Source organism: Mustelus asterias, chromosome 25 (assembly GCF_964213995.1).
Source record: "Mustelus asterias chromosome 25, sMusAst1.hap1.1, whole genome shotgun sequence".
Lineage (NCBI taxonomy): Eukaryota > Metazoa > Chordata > Chondrichthyes > Carcharhiniformes > Triakidae > Mustelus > Mustelus asterias.
Window position 1 is genome coordinate 13,203,411 of NC_135825.1, and position 21,887 is coordinate 13,225,297.

Below are 21,887 nucleotides of genomic sequence, written 5' to 3' on the forward strand. Positions count from 1 at the left end.
CTGACATCTGTCCTATATCTATCACCCCTCAATTTAAAGCTATGCCCCCTCGTGCTAGCTATCACCATCCGAGGAAAAAGGCTCTCACTATCCACCCTATCTAATCCTCTGATCATCTTGTATGCCTGTATTAAGTCACCTCTTAACTTTCTTCTCTCTAACGAAAACAACCTCAAGTCCCTCAGCCTTTCCTCATAAGACCTTCCCACCATACCAGGCAACATCCTGGTCGGTTAAAGTTTTTTATTCACACCCCATAGATCATAATTATATTGAAGAGAAGAGTTAACATATAGCAATTACTCACCCTCTACACTAACCAGCACAATCAGCTCAAAGATAAATCATGATTCATTACAACTCAAAGCGAACATTTAAGCTACCACTGCTACAGATAGGACGTCTGTTAAAAAACGTACTAAAGATTTTAAAATGCTGAACCATGCCTCGTATTTTAGTCCAGAAGTGGGTGAATATCCAAGATCTTATTGGAAATGTTTTACTCAATGAGGCAGTTAAACAAACAGGCAGTGGAAAAGGAGATAAATGATATTGATGTGTAATATCAGCAGATCATTTCAGTTAGGACAAAAGGGCAACACATATTTTGACAGTAAAATTGGAATTTTCATCTTTTAGCTTACAGGCAATGACATTTTGAACACTGAAATTTCGAAGGAGAAGCAAAGTCTAAGGGTCAATATTCTGAATGCCAAGTACTTACCCTTAGATGTGACATAGGTTTTTTTTGTGAATACTAATCGCACTGATCCATTAATTTGGCTTTTCCACCAAATCTTGTATTCATCACAAATAGAATGAACACACTAGGCTCTGTAGGCCAAAGAGATCCCATTACAGGAGGTCACCTACCTCTTGTATGATTACTCTTAGTATGATTAGCCTTAGTATGAATACTCTTTTCTGAGATCCGCCATGGATGCTCTTTCTTCCCTCCCAACCTCCCACAGTTCCAGCTGGAATTTTTTTCTCCTTGGAGGAGTCACTCCTCAGATAAATTTTAAATATGATTGAAGTAAAAAAAAAACCCAGGAACACATCTCGGGATATGTACTTACTATTCAAAGTACTGAGGCTCGAGTCCCCTCCACTTTTCACAGAGAATCCAAATCCTGCCAGAATTTAAAGAAAAGTATGCCATTTACAATCTAGATGGGGAATTAGCTTTAAACTGCTCATAAGAATTAAAGTTTATCTTAAAGGCTTAGGTGGGCAAATGGATGGTGTGAAGGTACAAAATGAACGTCCCAGGTTCACTCCATGGTCTGTGAGAAGTTAGTAATTTCAACTGGGAAATCTGTTTAATCATTAGTTACATTCCCCATGAGTTAGGGAAGATGAAAAGAAAACAGCCAAGGCTTCCGCTTTAGATGTCTAGCCAGTAAACCCTGTAACAAAGTCTACAGGTGTGAATGTTAACCGCAAGCAGGATCAGGCTTAGCCACGATGCATTTACTATCAAATCAAAGGAGACCATTTGTCATGTGTATGAGTAATTGGAGAACTGTTCCTAGCTTATTCCCCTCAGATGGTGGCTGATATGTTGATCTTGGAAAAGGTTAAGAAGAGAGCTACAAGAGAGATTTCCAGCTTAAAGAACCTTAATTATTCAGACAGGCATAAAGAGCTGGGTCTATTTACTTTACAGCATCACCAACTTAAGAATTGATCTGATAGAGGAGTACAAGATAAAGAAAGGATTGCTTTGCATACCTATAATAAAGCTATTTTGTTTGACAGGTTGTGGAGAACCAAGGATGTGAAGACTATGCAAACGTAAAAACAGGATAGATGTTAGATTCCCGAGAAGGAGCTGTCCCAGGTTTTGCCCAGACAGAGATAGCGTCACAGAGAAGGTCCCCAAGAGATTACATGATGGCAGGCTGAAGGCTCTGCCAAAGGAAGCATCTAGTGATATTCCAGGCATCATATGTGGGATAAGGCTTGACAGACCAGCTGGTCCTATCCTGTCCATTATTCCCAGATGCTTGTGTGTCATTTCACCACTTGGAATGGTACCACAGGGTGTCTGTGCAATCATTTGCCAGCAAGTGTCAGGATCTTTGGGGGAAGAAAATGACAAATGCTCTCCAAAAAACAAACCCTTTGTTTACAGTAACATTACTTAATTTTGGAGCAAAACCACAATCTGATAGGAATTGAAAGATAAAAGAAGGAACACTAACCAAATTAATTTTCTTATGTTCAGACAAAAGAGTTGCATCATACGCCAGAAAAATGCACTCTTCTTAATTGCAACATGCAGTTCAACTTCAGCTCCCCAAATACTTCATCTTGGCAACAAATAAAATAAAGTACTTGCACAGCTGCAGAAATTCAACACGTAATTTAGTTTTAAATGCCTTAGATGTTTTAAAAGTAAGAGTCAGTCATCTTCCTGTACTTGGACAACTGCAGATATTTTGTTTGTTGCTCATTGATTTTCCCTCCCCCTTTCCTTTCAATCCAAGTGGGGAATCACAGGGTGAACACAAGTTCCTATCAAGCCGTGGTACATGTTGGTTTACCAATTAAACCACAGAAGAAAACCTGACTGATCCAGACATGACTATGAACTATAAAAGTGGGACTTAGTATTATTTAAATCCCATTTAAATATATTACAGAAATATTGGGAGAATAAACTAGAAGCAGTGGGTTGTATGTGACCGGCGTGTTTTAGTGCCTCTTGCAAACTAAATTCTGTGCATACCGCGTGCACATCTAATGTGTCCACACTGAGATCGTACGCCGTGAGGTTCATGCTCTCAAAGACATCCTTCAGAGTCTGTCCTTTTCCGTTTTCTATATGAATAATTTCATCTGGGTTCTTCTTCATTGAACGCTTGATAAAACGAAGTAGATGTTTCTGGTTCATGCAGGATGATGCGTGAATGTGGGTATCAACCTGTTGGTTAAGGGAACAGGTTACAAACAAAGCCACAGAAATCCTCACAATTTGCAATTTTTAAAAAATCTAGCTGTTTAGAGCAGACATTTCCGTGACTGAGGAAACTGGAGTCTGGCTAATGCTAATTTTAAACTACAATAGCTGAAAACCTTTAGTTCAGAAAAACACTGCTGCATTTACTGCCAAGGGGAGAATATTGCGATGGTCTTTTTCACTCGTTATTTTGGAATAAGTTGATTCCATTCAAGAACCTTCCCCAATTTTCTATAAAAATGTTCAAATTAAATTGCACAATGGGTGGAATTTTCCCGTCCCACCCACCACGGGAATTGTAGTGGGCGGGGGGGAAAACCACCAGGCAAAGGTCCGTTGACCTCGGGCGGGATTTTCCAGTCTTGGGGCAAGCACAGCCAGAAAATCCCGCCCAATAAATCAAATCTAATAAAAACAAAAAGCCATGCTTATATTGACCAGCTAAATTTTGAAGACTTATCCCCTTCTGTTCTGCACAGATTTTCTATTTGCATATCAGGAACCACAAAAGTAGTCTCTTGAAATGAACTGGGTGAGAGTGATGGTTGTATTGAATCACTGGATTAGATAAAAGGAAAACAGAGACATAATCTGATATGTTATAATCTGATACTCAGCTTTGTGATCCACAGAACTTGGGCTCAGGTTTTTTTCCCTAAAAAGAAAATGGCCTGGATATTATAAATTTAAAATGTAACTAAATTTTAATTGTTCTGAAACCTCGTGTTGCCCCAACCCCAAGAGCACATTGGTGCACAATAAATACTAGGGTTTTTTTTCCAATATAGACAACAGTTCCATTGTTCCTTTATTTAGAACTCTGACACATCTCCCAAGATCCAGTCATTGTCCAGCTGACATTGTCCACAGACAGAGGCATTTTGTTGACCAACATTGCCAATTATTTTTTAAAATTGGGGTTTGGGGGAGGGAAAGCAGGCAATTAACAGCTACTTCAAATATTATTGGGTAGCACTGTGAATCAGGACTCGAAGCCCTCAGGTTTAAATCCAGTGCACACAGAAGTAATCAAAGTTCCTGTCAGCTCACTATGTTGGGTGTAGTGGTGGTAGTGACTAGTCATCCAAAGTCCAGACTAATGCTCTGCAGACATGGGTTTAAATTCCACTACGCTAGCTGGTGGAATTTAAATTCAATTAACTAATAAATCTGGAACTGAAACCATCATAGATTTTGTAAAAGCCCATCTGGTTCACTAATGCCCTTTAGGGAGAAAGTCTGCTGTCCTTACCTGGTCTGGCCTACATGCGATTCCAGACCCACTGTAATCTAGCCTCTGGGCTATTACAGATGAACAATAAATGCTGGCCTTGCCAGCAATGCCCACATCCCGTGAAAGAGTTTTAAAAAATCACTTTAAGTAACGAATGTTAAATGAGGTAAGAGAGAGCTTCAATTCATTTTCAACAAGTGTTGGGCAGCTCGGTGGTACAGTGGTTATCACTGCTGCCTCACAGTGCCAGGGGCCCGGGTTCGATTCCCGGCTTGGGTCACTACCTGTGTGGAGTTTGCACATTTTCTCCGTGTTTGCGTGGGTTTCCTCCGGGTGCTCCGGTTTCCTCCCACAGTCCAAATATGTGCAGGTTAGGTGAATTGGCCATGCTAAATTGTCCCTTAATATCAGGGGAACTAGCTAGGGCAAATGCATGGGGTTATGGGGATAGGGCCTGGGTGGGATTGTGGTCGGTGCAGACTCAATGGGCTGAATGGCCTCCTTCAGCACTGTAGGATTCTATGAAGTGTTGGCCTACAGTATATACTGAACACTAATTAGGTACGAGATGGTGGTTTCTTTTAAGGAAGAAAATCTGCTGTCTTATCTGGTCTGGCCAATATGGTTGACTCTTAACTAGCCTGTGAAATAGCCTAGCCTCTAAGTTCTATTCTTAAGATGTTGGGCCATCGACATCTTAAGGGCAATAAATTGGACACCCATGTGAATAAATTGTAACAAAGACTTGCTTCTCTACCCTTCATCTTCACCACCACCCCCAGTGGTTTAAATTTTTGGCACCGGGCTTTATACTGTCTTTTTCAGGCTACCATTTTGGAGTATTGTTGGTCAACAAAATGCCTCTGCTCATGGAGGAAGGCACAATGTTAGCTGACCGATGACCGAAATCCTGATAAATGTACCTGAGCTATGAATGTAAAAGCAATAAAACGAAATTTCTTATATTGCAGGGAAGAAACTTAATTCTTGAAAGTGTGGCAAATTACGATGATGACATCCTGGGATAGGAGGAACATTACAAAATTCCAGAGTAATAAAACCTCAATTTCATTTCTTTGCATTAGCTAGATTATACCTGATCTAAGAGTGATTCATGCACCTACTGAAATACAACGGCTGGATTTTCTGGCCGTTCTTGCCAGCGGGATCTTCCAATCTCACTGACAGCACAACCCCGCTGCAGGTTTCGCGGTTGCAAGGGAGTGCATAGAATGGGAAACCCCATTGGCAGTAGCATCGGAAGATCTCACCGTTGGCTAATGGTGGGCTGTCTCCGCCACTGCAGGGGGCACAGAAAATCCAGCTCAATGTGTTCCATTTCCCTGCGCAAACATTCTTATATGCATTATATTGGGGATCAAAGGTTATGGGGAGAAAGCAGGATTAAGCTATTGAGTTGGATGATCAGCCATGATCGTGATGAATGGCAGAGCAGGCTCGAAGGGCCAAATGGCCTCCTCCTATCTTCTTTGTTTCTATTAAGTACCAAAAAGAACCCAAGATATTTTTGAACAGTGTGCTATATATTGACCCTGTTTCCACACCACTTCTACAATGCTGCACAGAACACATTGTGAAATTGGATAGGGCAGCTGAGTGGTGGCGCATTTAACTGTTGAGTATTCTTCCCCATCAGTATAGAGTTCATGCTTATTAAGCGATGTTAAATTCAATTATTTTTCTTAATGGTCTACTCCTGATAATTCACTCACTTTTAGCAATAAAAAGTTACTTAACAATCTGAATAAATTATATATCATTAAATTTAGGAAATGTAAATGAAATCACATTGCATGAAGATTAGTTAGTACGAGGCCCAATATTGCTTAACTCATTCAATAATAAAAGAAAGAATGGCTTGCATTTATATACTGCCTTTCATGACTATCAGGCATCTCAAGTCACTTTACAGCTAATGAAGTACTTTTTGAAATGTAGTGGCTGTCATAATGTAGTAAACACAGCAACCAATTAGCGCAGAGAAAACTCCTGCAAACGGCCATGTGATAATAACTTGATCATCGTTTTTTTGCAGCATTGATGGAGAGATAAATATTGATCAGGAATGGAGATAACTCCCCTGCCCCTCTTCAAAAATGGTGTCATGGAATCTTTTACATTGATCCAAGCTGGCAGATAGGGTCACGGTTTAACATTTCATCTGATAGATGGCAACCCTCTGACAGTGCAGTGCTCCCTCTGTACTGCACTTGAGCGCCAGCCTTGATTTTTGGTGTTGTGCCCTGGAGTGGAATTGGAATCAGGCATATTGTGAATCAGAGGTGAGAGTGCTACCAACTGAGCCATGGCTTTCACGCGTTATGACTCAATGGGCCAAATGGCCTCTTTCTCCACTGTAGGAATTCTATGGTTATTCTTACCGCTTGTTTGCTAGATGTACTCCTAGCAACAGTGTGTTCATTTAAATTGCACTGGTGTCAATTATATCTGCACTACTTACAAAACATCCTTGCAAGCAGCAATAAATATAGTCCTAAAGAGATCTTTATTCATAACTAAAACCTCTCTTACAGAAATGACCCTAGATGCAGGTTTTCAGGACACTGCTTGCAGCGCATGACCAACATTGATAGATTATCATGACAGTCAGGCTTTGCTCAATGTCACATCCAGTTTATTTCACAAAGAAGCTGTTATAGTGATGATAAAAGATACCAAGAGGGAAGTCACAAATACTGGAGCGCAGTAGGTGTAAAATACGAGAGTGAGTGAGAGTAAAACGCACGTTCTCAGTCTTCCTACCTTGCGAATATTGTAGAAGTCTCGATGTGGTACTTTCTTCTGAGCAGCCAGCTCCTTCATTTCATTCAATAAAACATGCATCTGGAACTTAGAACTCAGAAACTGCAGCCGTCGATAGCAGAAGGATTTCCTGTTGAGTCAAAAAGAAAATAGTTCTGCTGACTGCTCATCTACTCACATAACCTACAAGAATAAAATCAGTCCTATTGAAGTAACGTACTTGAAATATTTGGTTCCCATTGTAAGTTTCTCATCAAAATAAAATTCTAACTTGTACTATAGAGGTAATGTCGCTCAGCTACACAGAAAAGAAGCAATTACAACAATCACACATTTAATAATTTTGTCAACAAAGCAACACAGTTCAACAGAGACAGTGGTGACGTACAGCTGGGTGTGGTACAACAGAGGCAGTGGTGAGCTAGAACTGAGTGTTGTCAAAAGTAAAGGTCAATGAATACTACAGCACTCAAATTAATTTGTACTTACACTGGTCCATTAATTATTAAGGCCATTAAAACGTTCATATCTGCAGTGAATTCCTGAAGATCTGGGCAAGGTAGGTCCAGTTCTGTTGACCTAAACAAACAGATCTAAGCTCAGACACCAGGTTCATTTACAAATTATTTTGCCATACACATATTTAAAAGTTAGGACACAATTAGCCAACTCCAAGCAGCTGGCTCAATAGGAACACTAGTAGATGCCTGTAGTGCAAACTTTGGCCCTCGTAACTATTGTGGTTTGGTGATGGGGACAAATTTCCCACCAAGGTGACCAACAAAGATAATATTTGTCGCTTTGTGCTTAGATTTGCGTTTCTCCAATCATTATTCCACTATAACTGAGAGGACACAGCTAAATGTTGCTATTGATGCAATCCTACCGTCAACTGATAGGGGAATTACTTGCATGTTACACAGGATCTTTGTGAATAACCTGCTCTTCCTGAGGATGAAATAAATGATAAGCTTTATGCAAATGAAGAAAACACATAGTTGGAACCATCTTGGGGATCTCCAAAATGAAAATATTGTATATTATGGCAAAATAGCAAATAATCCACCGGTCCACAATTATATTGATGCTTGCTGAAACCGGTTAATCTTGATATGGCCACAACCATGCATGAAAGCATGAAATAGTAAGATGTGGATTTTATGCCATTCATTTACCAAGTGTTTGGTTACCAATTTCAGTTAAACCACAAGTCTACAGATGGTGAGACAAAGGCCCCTTTTAATCCATTTTTTTACAGATTGGTTACAAAGGAGACAGGAAAGCAGCCTACTGAAATACCAACTTAGTCGAGGAAATATGTTGTTATGGGTGATATGATGCATCATTTTAATTCCTATTCTTGGTGCTTTGTCCTTCAGGGGTGTTGAGAGAAATTTAAAAGCCAGCCAGTATTTTAAAACATCTCCTCTGCCACACACCTGTTTATTGTCACATTTCAGGCCTGCAATCCAAATAAGTAATAGAGCTTTTACACTTGTGAGGTTGAGCGATAACATAGTCTCCACTTAATAGCCATCAGAAGATAACAGGACATTCATCTTCACTGTGTCTCTTCCACCGAGCACGCAGCACTTCATTTTTATTTGATGAAGCACTGAGGCACAAGGACAGCTTGTCTATTTTTAAAACTGTGGGGATGTGGGTGTCACCGGCAAGGCACCATTTGTGGCCCATCCATGTTAGCCACTGAGAAGGCAGTTGTGGTCCTGCTACTTGAACCACTGTAACTTAGCAATTTGACACAACTGACTTGCCTGCTACAGCACTTCAGAGCGAAAGAGCCATCCAATAGCAAAATCTGAAATATAAACAGAAAATGTTGCAAATGCTTAGCTGGTCAGGCAGCATCTGTGGAGAGAGAAACGGGGATAACTTTACAGGTCACTAACCTGTCACCATGAAAGTTTCTGACGAAATGTTAAGAACCTGAAATGTTAATTCTGTTTTCACTCCACAGACGTTACCTGATCTTCTGAATATTTCTAGCATTTTCTGTTTGTCAAGAACAGGAGTGGAGTCACGTATAGGGCAGGTTAAGTAAGGATAGCAGATTTAGTGGCAATTGGGTTTTTCCACAGTCAGTCAGCTTCAGTCCAGCAACATTGCCATGACACTATCACACTCTACATCATCCTAAAAGGGATGCAAACTCCAAATTAAAAAAATTATAAGTGTCACAATCTAATGAAATATGAAAATAACTCTAAAAGCATCCCACTTCCATAGAATCGTAGAATCCCTACAGGGCAGGGGGCAGCCATTCGGCCTATCGAGTCTGCACCGGCAACAGTCTCACCCAGGCCCTATCCCCATAACACCACACCACTAATCCCTCTAATCTGTACATCCCGGGACACTAAAGGGCAATTTAGCATGACCAATCAATCTAACCCGCATATCTTTGGACTGTGGGAGGAAACCAGAGCACCCAGAGAAAATCCACGTAGACACGGGGAGAATGTGCAAACTCCACACAGACAGTGACCGGTTTCCTCCCACAGTGACCCAAGCCGGGAATCGAACCCAGGTCCCTGAAGCTGTGAGGCAGCAGTGCTAACCACTGTGCCGTCCCTTAAAGTTATGGATCTGAAACATAGCCAATGAAATTTCTGGTCTTGGATGTCAGTAGTGATGGCGTATTACAGTTCACTCGAAGTCAGAATTGCTAGAGCAATATGCACTTTTACGTGCATGGTGTAGTTTGAAGCTATTGATAGTGATGATTAAGGCTCCAACATTGTTTTCATCACACGGTTGACTCCCACTCTCACTACCTGTTTGGCCGCATTATTCCTTGGTCATCAAGCCCCGAGGTAGGACTTGAACCTGGAGCTTCCGACTTAGCAGCATAAAACCTCCCTGGATGTCAGTAAGGGCATATTAATACCTGAAAATATTAGAACTGGCCCAGCAGCCGAAAATTATCCAAGGCATTCAGTATTTACAAAGATTGAAATGACAACAATAGTGCCCTTAACATAATGAAATGTCCCAAGATGCTTCACAGAACATTATAGGACAAAGTATGACATCGAGCCACATAAATAGATATTAGGTCAGATGATCAAAAGCTTAGTCAAAGCAGTAGGCTTCAAGGAGTGCCTTAAGGGAGGAAAATGAGGTGGAGGAGTGTAGGGATGATATTTCACAGCTTGCTGCCAGTGGTGCAGCAATTAAAACTTGGGAATTCACAAGAAGCCAGAACTAGAGGAGTATAGATATCTCAGAGGGTTGTGGCTTTGGAGATTTCAGAGATATGAAGAGGCAAAGCCATGGAGAGATTTGAAATGAATGGTACAAATGTTAAAATCAAGACATTACTTGACCAGCAGCCAATGCAGATGAGTGAGTAAAGGGGTGACTGGGGAGCAGGACTTGGTGCAAGTTAAGACAAAAGACAGCAGAATGATCAAGTTTACAGAGGGTAGAATGTGGGAGACCAGCCAGGAGTGTGTTGGAATATAGGAGTATAGAGGTAATGAAAGCATAAGTGAGAGTTTCAGCAGCAGATGAGCTGAGTAAGGGGTGAATTCAGGTGACGTACGTCAATGGAAACAGACAGTGTTAGAGATGGTACAAATAGGAATTCGGAAGCTCACTTCAGGAGCAAGCATGACACCAAGGTTATAAATGGACTGGTTTAATCTCAGACAGTTGTTCATGAGAGGGATGGAGTCGGTAACTAGGGAATGGAGTTTAAGAGTGAAAACCGAAAACAATGGTTTCAGTCTTCCCAACATTTAATTGGAGGAAATTTCTACTCATTTATTACTGGATAACCAATATAATTAATACTAAAGGAACTAATTAGCATATAACGATTGCAAGAGTTCTATACAATATTATAAGAGTTTTGATTACTTGTCCATAATATTTGATTTAGAGTACACATGGGTGACTCCATCAATCATTTTGCAGCCAAACCCAACATCCTCAGGCATTATACTTGGATCACAGTTTTCATATGGATGCTCCTCAGCAAATGGTGAATGGAAAGATGCATCTGTAAAATAAATCAAGAGATAGTTAAACTCTCAAAACAATTTCTACCTGCATGTGACACAATACAGCACTCTAGGTAACTCTGGACATTGTAAACACGCAAGCGGTGTGCAGATGCAGTTCGGCTACATGAACATGAAAGAGAGGGAGGGAACTTCTGTCTGTGCGCCAATTCCAGCAACTATACTTGTGTTTACGAATAAAGGATTTTTACAGAGCAAGTTGTCCACTCTCCACAATAGACAGCAAAACCAAAAAGCAAAGCAACCAACATATTTAAGAAATCTCCATCTATCAATGTCTCTCCTGACGGTTAACGGTTGCATCCAAAAGATAACTTAATGAACTAATTACTTGAATGGGGTGCCATTAGGAGGAGCATATGATGTGGTTGTATAGAAAACCGTTGTGTTTAATACCTAAAGGTTCTTTCTTCCTAAATATAATCCAATCTTCGGTAAGTCTCACAACAGTGTTAGAAAGGAAGGACTTTTGATCAGGCAGGAGGGGGCGGGTGGGGACCCTACTACTTCTCCTTGATTAAGCCCAAAGTGGGAAGGTTCTGGAACTGCCTTCCTGGATGTCAACTGAGGCTCTTAAATGGATACTAATGCCTGCTCAAGGGCCTCATCCTGCTGCTGCACATCTTCAATCAACGAGGGACTTGCCATACAGGGAAACCAACAACCAAAGCCATGTGGCTTGCATGCAGCCTACAGGGAGAGGGAAGGGCGTTCATTCACACAAAGGCACTCAGTGCCTGATCAAGGGACACAGCAGTGGGTAGTGGGGTGCTCAATAAGAACCATTCTTGCACATTCCCCTAAACCCCTACACCCAACTCTTGTCGGTGACCCCCTCACATGATCCCCCATCCCTCCCTCACTTGCCCTTCTCCAGGGATCAAGCGTGTTACTGGCAACAGCCCTAATGAGGGAAGCATTAAATATCCCCCATGCAACCAGTAGCCTGGCATAGGGGTCCTGTTGCCAATTAGAAATTTAATTCCCTCAAGGCTTCCTGAAATCGAGGCAGCAAAAGTGCCTCCAGTTTTGGTGGCAGATATTGGGCCCTCTGCCATCCTCATTAAATTTGACCCACAGTTTCTCTGCGTATTTAACCAGCAGTAGCAAGCAATGTGGTGTAATTTTTATAGAATAAAGGATGCCACTGGTATGTGGAATATATTCAGCTTGAAATTTATGTCTTGCATCAATCTGTTGAATCTAGAGGAACAGCGTGTGTACCAATTGGAATTTGTAACAATCCCCTTTATACGTTTTCTCCACAGCTGCAGAGATTAAAGGAGGTAAAATTGGCTCTATTGGAGCAATGCAAAACAGGCTCGTAGCGAATCAGCAGTTGATCTTTCACCATGCCCAGTCTTGATTTCCCTCCAAAACTAATTTTAACAATAGTTCAAATTAGAGTCATAGAGGTTTACAGCATAGAAACAGGCCCTTTGGCCCAACTTGTCCATGCCGCCCCTTTTTTTAAACCCCTAAGCTAGTCCCAATTGCCCACGTTTGGCCCATATGCCGCTATACCCATCTTACCCATGTAACTGTCTAAAACGCTTTTTAAAAGACAAAATTGTACCCGCCGCCACTACTACCTCTGGCAGCTTGTTCCAGACACTCACCACCCTCTGTGTGAAAAAATTGCCCCTCTGGACCTTTTTTTTTTAATCTCCCCCCTCTCACCTTAAACCTATGCCCTCTAGTTTTAGACTCCCCCCTACTTTTGGGAAAAGATATTGACTATCTAGCTGATCTATGCCCTCATTATTTTATAGACCTCTATAAGATCACCCCTAAGCCTCCTACACTCCAGAGAAAAAAGTCCCAGTCTATCCAGCCTCTCCTTATAACTCAAACCATCAAGTCCCGGTAGCATCCTAGTAAATCTTTTCTGCACTCTTTCTAGTTTTAATAATATCCTTTCTGTAATAGGGTGACCAGAACGGTACACAGTTGAAATTACTTCAAATTAGTTTTGAAGACTAAAGATGTGGAAACTTGGAAAGGGTCCAGAGGAGATTTACCAGGATGTTGCCTGGTATGGTGGGAAGATCGTATGAGGAAAGGCTGAGGGACTTGAGGTTGTTTTCGTTAGAGAGAAGAAGGTTAAGAGGTGACTTAATAGAGGCATACAAGATGATCAGAGGATTAGATAGGGTGGATAGTGAGAGCCTTTTTCCTTAGATGGTGATGGCTAACAGGAGGGGACGTAGCTTTAAATTGAGGGGTGAGAGATATAGGACAGATGTTAGAGGTAGGTTCTTTACTCAGAGAGTAGTAAGGGCGTGGAATGCCCTGCCTGCAGCAGTAGTGGACTCGTCAACATTAAGAGCATTCAAATGGTTATTGGATAAACATATGGATGATATTGGAATAGTGTAGATTAGAGGGGCTTTAGATTGGTTCCACTGGTCGGCGCAACATCGAGGGCCGAAGGGCCTGTACTGCGCTGTAATGTTCTATGCTAAGACTCATTTCATATTCTCACTGTTGCTTGTACGTGGTTGGAAATTTAAAATCTTGGCAATATTTTCTGAGTTAATGGAAAATAAAAACTGGCATGGTGACCCATTTTGTAGTGTTGGCACAGACCAATTCTACTGCTAAATCTTGGCCTTTCACAGCCTGACAAGTATTGGCACAACTCTTGATTCAACGGATAACATTTCTAAAAAAAAATACCCAGCTTGAACCAACATTCAATGTAATCTCATTAACACAGCACATCCCAGTTCCCTTTATATCAACAAAAAGCATTTCCAGTCTGCCAATCAGACTATTTTTATTTGATTGCCAACAACAATTGCCATCTGTCAGCCGAAGTTTCCAACATAACTGCCTGCTGCTGACAATTTTATGTCTGGTCTCACCTGGTGACATGGGCGCTTCCAGCATTTCTTCATGCAAGTTTGCTTGACACTGCCTGTCCCCCAGCTGCTCCAGAAACCTCTTTGTTGTCTTACAGAAGCTCTGCAAGGACAGAGCCATGTACTTCTCTCGAACAAACAGGCTTTTGATGACACATTTAGCAGCATCCAGAAGGTCTGTGAAAGGGACCTACAATGAATATGTTTAGAAATAATAGAATGTATTATTGTTGAGTGATGTTCGCATTAGAAATTACTAATGGCTTACAGATTCCTAGTAAGAAACGAGATATCAAGAAGACTCAACAGATCTACTTTGCCTTCAGTGCCGCAGTGGTTAGCACTGGTGCCCCACAGCACCAGGAACCTGGGTTCAATTCCGGCTTTGGATGGCTGTGTGGAGTTTCCTCCGGGTGCTCCGATTTCCTCCCAAAAATGTGCATGTTAGGTTGATTGGCCACGCTAAATTTGCCCTTACTGTCCCAAGATACATAGATTAGAGGGATTAGTGGGGTAAACGCGTGGAGTTACAGTGTATGTCTGGGTAAGAGTCAGTGCAGACTCGATGGGCCAAATGGCCTCTTTCTGCACTGCAGGGATTCTATTATTCCATGAAATTCATCTTTCTAAAAAGTTAGCGGGTTATCTAATCACAATGTAGAATCCCATTATCATGGTATTTCCCAGTTTTCTAAATTATTTTGCTTCAGAGCTTGCTTAAATGATTAACACAAAATGAAGGTATTTCCTTGATCATCAGTGTTTTCTGGTGTTCTAAAAGTATTTTCTCTTATTTTACATTTACTTCTGCCACTTTGTATTAGTTATAATCTCCTAAAAAAAACAGACAGAAAACTTGACATTGAAAGTTGCCTCCAAGAGCCATATATGAAAGGCACACAGCAATTTTGCCTTCAATTCTGTCTCCCCCTTGTGAAGGTAATGCCCCATAGTGGAATATGACCGATTACCTAGGGCAGAATACTGGGGCTTCAATGTGTAGCTTCTAGTAGATTGTTAAATATAAGATAGGATGACTTTATAATACATTGTGTTAATTATTTTACTCCTTTTTATTTCATTAAGTATCACGTACCGGCAGAGGATAGGCAAGTGGTCTTTTCCATCGCCTTTGCAATGGTATTCTGTAAACTAATCTCCAACATGTGACCCACACTAGTACACCATGAAATTCTTCCTTGTGGGAAATGCCAACTCCCACCTCCATCAGCCTCCCTAACAGAGCCCATTCCACACTGGGATTCAAGGACCTATGTAATTGTTTTACTGCTAGATGGAGCAGTGTGGTTACAAACCAACATGACTGTCTGACATGGGTATCAACAGTTAAGTGTGCTTGACAAACTTCAATCTGAAGAAGCAACCGAAAGTATATTAGATTGAGCAACAAGATGCCCAGTTTTGAAATATCTTTGAATCTCAGAATCCCTAAAGTGCAGAAGGTGGCCATCTGGTCCATCGCGTAATCATCGACTCTCCAAAACAGCATCTTACCCAGGCCCACCCCATGCCCTATTCCTGTAACTCCACACATTTATCCCGCTTATCCCCCTAACCTACAAATCTTAGGACACTGAGGGGCAATTTAGCATGACCAATTCACCAAACCTGCACATCTTTGGACTGTGGGAGGAGACCAGAGCATCCAGAGGAAACCCACGCAGATGCAAGGAGAACATGCATACTCCACACAGTCACCCAAGGCCGGAATTGAACCCGGGTCCCTGGCGTTGTGAGGCAGCAGTGCTAATCAGTGCCCGATATCCACCCCATTGCATTTTGAAAGACAGCAATCACACCAGGAAGTGCTATAGAATGGTAGGTCACAGGGTGACATCCATGCCTTGCACAAAGATTTACCAATCTCAACTAGTCTGTGAAGTAGAGGTAGAAATGGAGGTAGGCAACCCGCCATGTCCTCTGCAGGTAATGTATGGTGAAGGGAGAGCATTGAAGAACAAGGGGGGTGGAATACCTCAATTAAAATAGTTGTCGAAATTTTGAAAACTCCTCTTAACTGGTTGTGACTAATTAAAAGAAACCCACCATAAAGAACAAAGAAAATTACAGCACAGGAACAGGCCCTTTGGCCCTCCAAGCCTGTACTGACCATGCTGCCCAAATGAATTAAAACCCCCTACCCTTCCAGGGACCATATCCCTCTATTCCCATCCTATTCATGTATTTGTCCAGTCGCCCCTTAAAACTCACTATACCATGTTAAATAAAACGTAGCATGTGACAAACCCTTTCCACAAATCTTTTAATGTGCTGAATGAACAGTCAAGTGTATCTATTCCAGAAGCTATGCTCATCCATCTCCCAAATACCATACATCAGATCTGCCATACCCCACATTTCTCCTCTCCAGATATACGAACTCGCTGGAATTCCTGATCAAAATCGTTCTCCTGCTCCTCAGGATACTTCTCTGTTGTGGCATCAATTTGGTCCTTGTAGTATCTAAGGAAAGCATTCAAAAGGTAGGTCATAAAACACATCGATTATATTAAGTGTGTGGTTGGAACACTTGGGTTCACTGCATGGTTACACGTTGAAGTATTTGCATTCGTTAGAGAAGATTCTTTGTCAAATGTAATCAAACTAATGCAAATCGGGGACCACTTATGCTAAAGCTAGGAATTCACAATCTCTGGAATTTGAAGTGCGAAAGTAATTACAATAATATGGTAGAAGCTTATCAATACCCACACAAACTCCAATCTGAATACCAGCTTGGTGAAACTACTAACTCTCAAAGATCTGCCAATTGCTTAAAACTGCAAGCTTTAGTGTTAAAAGTCAAGGATCAGAATTTTCACAAATGAACATTTCACCAATTTATATTCCTAAGGACCTATAAAAACATTTCAAACCACCACTTCACATTGCCTGCATCTTGGTTTACCTGGCTGAAATATCCTCATATCAGGAATCAACTATGGTGAGCTTTCCCAAATGGCAAGTGGTCCATAGAATTACTACAGCTCATATTCATTAAAGCCCAACTTGCCTGTGTTGGTTATTATATTCCACTAGCTTCTTCCAATCATAATTACCTCTTCTACCCCTGACCCATCTACCTCTTTTTCCCTCCTCCTTCAACAAATGCATCAAGTCCACCCTTAAAATCAGTCGATGTTATCTGCCTCAACCATTCCAGATGACAGTGACTTCCACATTCTTATTACTCTCGATAAAGGAACTCCTTATAATTTCTAAATTTATAGTGTCAGTTAGCGGCTATCTTACATTTATGCTCCTTTGTTATGGACGATACCACAGTTTCACCATGGCTACCCTTTCAAAACTCCTTCATAATGTTGAAGGCCTCAGTAAAACTTCTCCTCTTAGTATCAATCTTTCCCAAACTTCACTTTGTCTATTTTTTCTGATTAAAGTTTCACTTTTTCATTCAACCATGATCTAATTAAGAGGCAGAATAGGCTAGAGGGCTGAAACGTCCTACTCCTTTCCTATTCTAAACATAGCTTCGCAGAATGGTAGACCTCCCAGTTATGAACTGATTAATCAGTACCTCAGAAAATCCAGCAACAGCTGTTCAGATCTGATTACCGTACAGATCCAACTGTGACTAATTGCTACCTGAGCTCATCTTCAAGGCTGAAGAATTTCTTCACATCGTCAGCCTAGAAGAATGCAGTGCTTTTCTACTGCTTTTGCTCTCACTCTCTCTTATACAATAACCAGTTTTGTCTCTATGGTACATTACTTTTACAAGGCAGAACTGAACAAAATTAAGACTAAACTCCCAGTTGTCACAAGACCAATATTTGCTATAATTATTTTTTAACGTTCTAATCTACATAGTTGAAGAACAAAGCTGAAGACCATGTCAAAATTCAAAACATAGTATTGAAAAATACTTGAAACCTCAGAAAAAAATTGGGCAAAGTAAAAAGAAAAATCCAAGGCAGGATATGGATGGTCATTAAAAACAAAATCTCTTGAAAAAATGTTTTAATTGTATCTGTCATTGAAGACTCTTGTTCAATAGATCCTGTATTAGGTCAATGATATGGAGACAGTGCTCAATGATCAGTCTGGTTGGTCACATAAGTGCACAAATAATCCACTTATCGAAACCTGTGAAAGAGCAAAAAAGAAACAGAAAGCAGAGACCATCCAAGACAGTTCTGTAGACACACGACTGGTACCATGCGGAAGAAACACTCCTTTGACGAGTGCAGGAAGACTCACTGTAGATCTGTAGCGCTGTCAATTTTCATGAAGTCCTGTTTGGCTCTGAGTAAAATTTCTGGTTCTAGTCTGAGGACGGCAGGCAGAAGCAAGGCAAAGATACAAGGAGAGAAAGGGGAAATGGAAGAGAGAGAGAGAGAGAAAACAAGCCAGTTAATCGAGATATTAGGAAACATGTTTTCTAACTGCAGTTTATAAGCTATGCCAAAATTCAAAGTATTGACTGCTCCCCCACCCCACCACCGAACCCCTGCAAACTTTTTAAAGTTTGCATGCTCAGTATTTCCAAAGTATCTGCACAACTGTTCTAATCATTTTACTTGTTTGTGTAGACGACAGTACAGATTAAAGTGGTTGCTGACAGATAGGGCAGTTTTTCATCATAGACAAAAATATAGACGGCTTTTCTTCAGATTATCAATTCTTAAACAGTTTGGCCGAGACTTAAAGGCAGCCATACAAAGAAACAAGTGATCAAAACACGATTTTGAACAAAAGTGGGACCTTCAGTTCCACGTCACTCATTACCAATGCTGTGAAAGCACCACCAGTACTGTGAAAACACTGGGGAGCCTTGCAGCAGGAATGCACAGCAACAAGAATACAACTGGCATGAGACAAGAAAACCCTGGTCCTAAATATAAACCCAAGCATTAAGTTCTCTTAAGACAGGAACTTGTATAGCTTAGATTTCAATGCACAAACACTGTTAAAATGTTGCCAGTCTCTGACATGCATTCAGAGCTTACTTCTTGCACCAACAGTAGTACTGGCCACATGCCTTAAGCCTAAATAATCAGAAGGAAACAGTACCCAAGTTACAAAAAAACAGGGTCACAAATGATGGTTCCATAAATATTGTGTTTTGATTAATGGCCAAGTGGTTTTAGGGTAAATTTCAATGACACAAAGATCAGTGCTTTTTCTAAACCATTCATAAGCAGAGCTTTATTTCAATCCTCCATCAACATATTTTCAAATTCTTTTCTCTCGTATCAAAACAGCTGCTCACTGTTATTTTTCCATGCCAATATCATTTATGCTGCTTTGAAGCGCAGCAATACAAGAACATTTGGCATCGTCAGTTTTGTCCTCGGGAGACAGAGCATCGTGATTTTCCTTCTGCTGTCAACCTAGCTTCCCCCCGCCCCCACCTACTGTGACCTGACAGAATCATCCAGCTGAGAGACATTTTTGAGCAACAGGCAGTCCTGAGACTTGAACCCATAACTCTGGCAGGAATACTCTAACTTAGCAATAGAGGGCCATCTGAAGAAGGTCACCTAAAAAGAAATCAAAAAGGTTCCTTCAGTGCTGAGGATACGGTTCCACCCATAGTGGCATTTTATTAGAAAAGGGAGCCTGAAAGATGAATACAAAAATTAAGGGAAAGCATGAAGAGATGGTATAGGTCTAGAGAAGAACCTTACTCCTCCAATTGCAGTTATCTTATTCTTTGTCCAAGGCTTGCTTTCAACCCACAAGGCATTTTTTTAAAAAATTGATTTGGATTTTCAATTTGTTACACTTGTTGTAGCTCATGTTTACCATCTTACTGAGCATGCATTTGGTAAGCAAACAAGCAGCAAGTAGGATGAGTAACATTAAAAAAAAATCAAGTTACTTTCAACACACATCAGCTTGTGCAATAAATATTGAAACAGCAAATGTGATTTTTACTTTCAGTGCTCTCAGCTGGGTATTATTTCCAGTCAAACCTCCACACAGTTTATCACACTGTAGATTTTTTCAACTAATATTCTTGTGCTGAAAAGTGCACAACTTCTATTTTAATCAGTCCGAAAAGTCCAAAAGTACAAGTAAACTAACTCGCTGGCTGTCAATGTGATAAGATAGGAGGTGGTCAGTTTTTGCTCTTCCATTTAATATTAGCATCTGACTGATAAAGGTGTACTTCACATTCACATGGGGCGGCATAGTAGCAAGTACTGCTGCTTCACAGTGCCAGGGACCCGGGTTCAATTCCCGGCTTGGGTCACTTTCTGTGTGGAGTTTGCACATTCTCACTGTGTCTGCATGGGTTTCCTCCGGGTGCTCCGGTTTCCTCCCACATTCTGAAAGGCGTGCTGGTTAGGTGCATTGACCCGAACAGGTGGCGGACTGTGGCGACTAGGGGAATTTCACAGTAACTTCATTGCAGTGTTAATGTAAGCCTTACTTGTGACTAATAAATAAATAAACTTTAAAAAAATTAATAGCCATTACTAAATGAGAACTTGGAAAAATATTCCAAAATCATTCCTTAATGGCTTGATTTTTTTCAAGAGGGAATATGTTAATAGGGTCGAAGTCAGTTGGTGAAGCCAGAACCTTTTTTGAGAGTTTACTGACTTGTTCAGTCTCACAGCTCTCTTCCCATACAACCCAGTGTCCCAGCTATCCCCTATTAAATATGCTCAAAGATGATTAATGCCAACCACCTGTTTCCCTTGACTGTAACAATGTAATTGACAAGACGTTTACACTTTGTGGAAATCCAGTGAAAAATCAAAGTCATTCCAGTGATCCATAAATAAAGGGAAAATGAAAAACAGAATTAATTAGTAGGGCTGTGCCAATTAACTCCAATGACTAACTGGTACAACATATAATGATCAACTAATAGGTGTCAAGCAAAGTGGAATTGGATTTTACACGTATTTCATGCAATTCTTTTGTACCTAATCCACTAACATGTAAGCAGTCATGAAACAACTAAAGAGCAGACGAAGGCACAGTGAAAGATTCCTTCCACTCTGCCCTGTGTTTTAATCCTGATGTCTGAACTATTAAAACATGTATATTTTCCACACCCATCTCCCGTATTATCCAGTTGGCACAAACTGCACAACACTCTTGTTGTTTGTGTTATCTGATGGAGCAAACTAATAAAAAAAAAAGCCTGAAGCCTCAGGTTTTGTACAGTAATTCAGCTTACCTCACATCCTGGCTGATTTGGCGTTCCAAACGTTGCCGTCTCTCCTCCAACTGTTCAATGGGACTCTCCTCTGGAAATTCATAAGGAGCAGTTCTCATGTCACTTTCCGTCAGAGATCGGGTAAACAGCTCCTAAGGCAATAAATATGGGATGGGAAAGAAATTAAAATAATTTTCCATCCACAAACAGGGCCTGTTTGTGAACAGAATTCCCACTCACCTGTAGAAGGGGCTTAAGGCTCCGAAAGCTTGTGGCTTTTGCTACCAAATAAACCTGTTGGACTTTAACCTGGTGTTGTTAAACTTCTTACTGTGTTTACCCCAGTCCAACGCCGGCATCTCCACATGGTGATTACAAAGACAGAGAGGGCCAGTACCATGGAGGATTTGATAACTAGAATGTCAATTTTAAAATTGAGGCACTGCTTAACCAGTTACCAATGTAGGACAGTAAGCACAGGGGAGATGATTTAACAAGGCATGGTACAAGTTAGGATCTAGAAACCCTACAGTGCAGAAGGAGGCCATTCGGCCCATTGAGTCTGCACCGACAACAATCCCACCCAGGCCCTATCCCCGCTTAGTTATTCTGCTAATCCCTCTAACCTATCACATCTTAGGAAACGAAGGATTAATTTAGCCTGTCCAATCAATCTAACCCACACATCTTTGGACTGTGGGAGGAAACCGGAGCACCCGGAGAAAACCCACGCAAACACGGGGAGAATGTGCAAACTCCACACAGACATTGACCCAAGTCGGGAATTGAATCCGGGTCCCTGGCGCTGTGAGGCAGCAGTGCTAACCACTGTGCC

General features: G+C 41.1%; 1 protein-coding gene across 4 annotated transcripts in view; it reads right to left on the reverse strand.

Annotated features, from left to right (window-relative positions):
* Positions 1-21,887, reverse strand: part of LOC144511804 (AMP deaminase 2-like) — a 128,940-nt gene that overhangs the window by 25,636 nt on the left and 81,417 nt on the right. For all 4 annotated transcript variants that reach the window (XM_078242144.1, XM_078242143.1, XM_078242145.1 and 1 more), the window contains exons 3-10: positions 21,074-21,204; positions 18,136-18,204; positions 16,266-16,377; positions 13,897-14,083; positions 10,866-11,007; positions 7,473-7,562; positions 6,984-7,113; positions 2,735-2,929 (exon numbers count right to left, since the gene is read on the reverse strand). In XM_078242144.1, the coding sequence (XP_078098270.1) occupies positions 2,735-2,929; positions 6,984-7,113; positions 7,473-7,562; positions 10,866-11,007; positions 13,897-14,083; positions 16,266-16,377; positions 18,136-18,204; positions 21,074-21,204 (1,056 nt within the window). The remainder of the gene's footprint in view (positions 1-2,734; positions 2,930-6,983; positions 7,114-7,472; positions 7,563-10,865; positions 11,008-13,896; positions 14,084-16,265; positions 16,378-18,135; positions 18,205-21,073; positions 21,205-21,887) is intronic.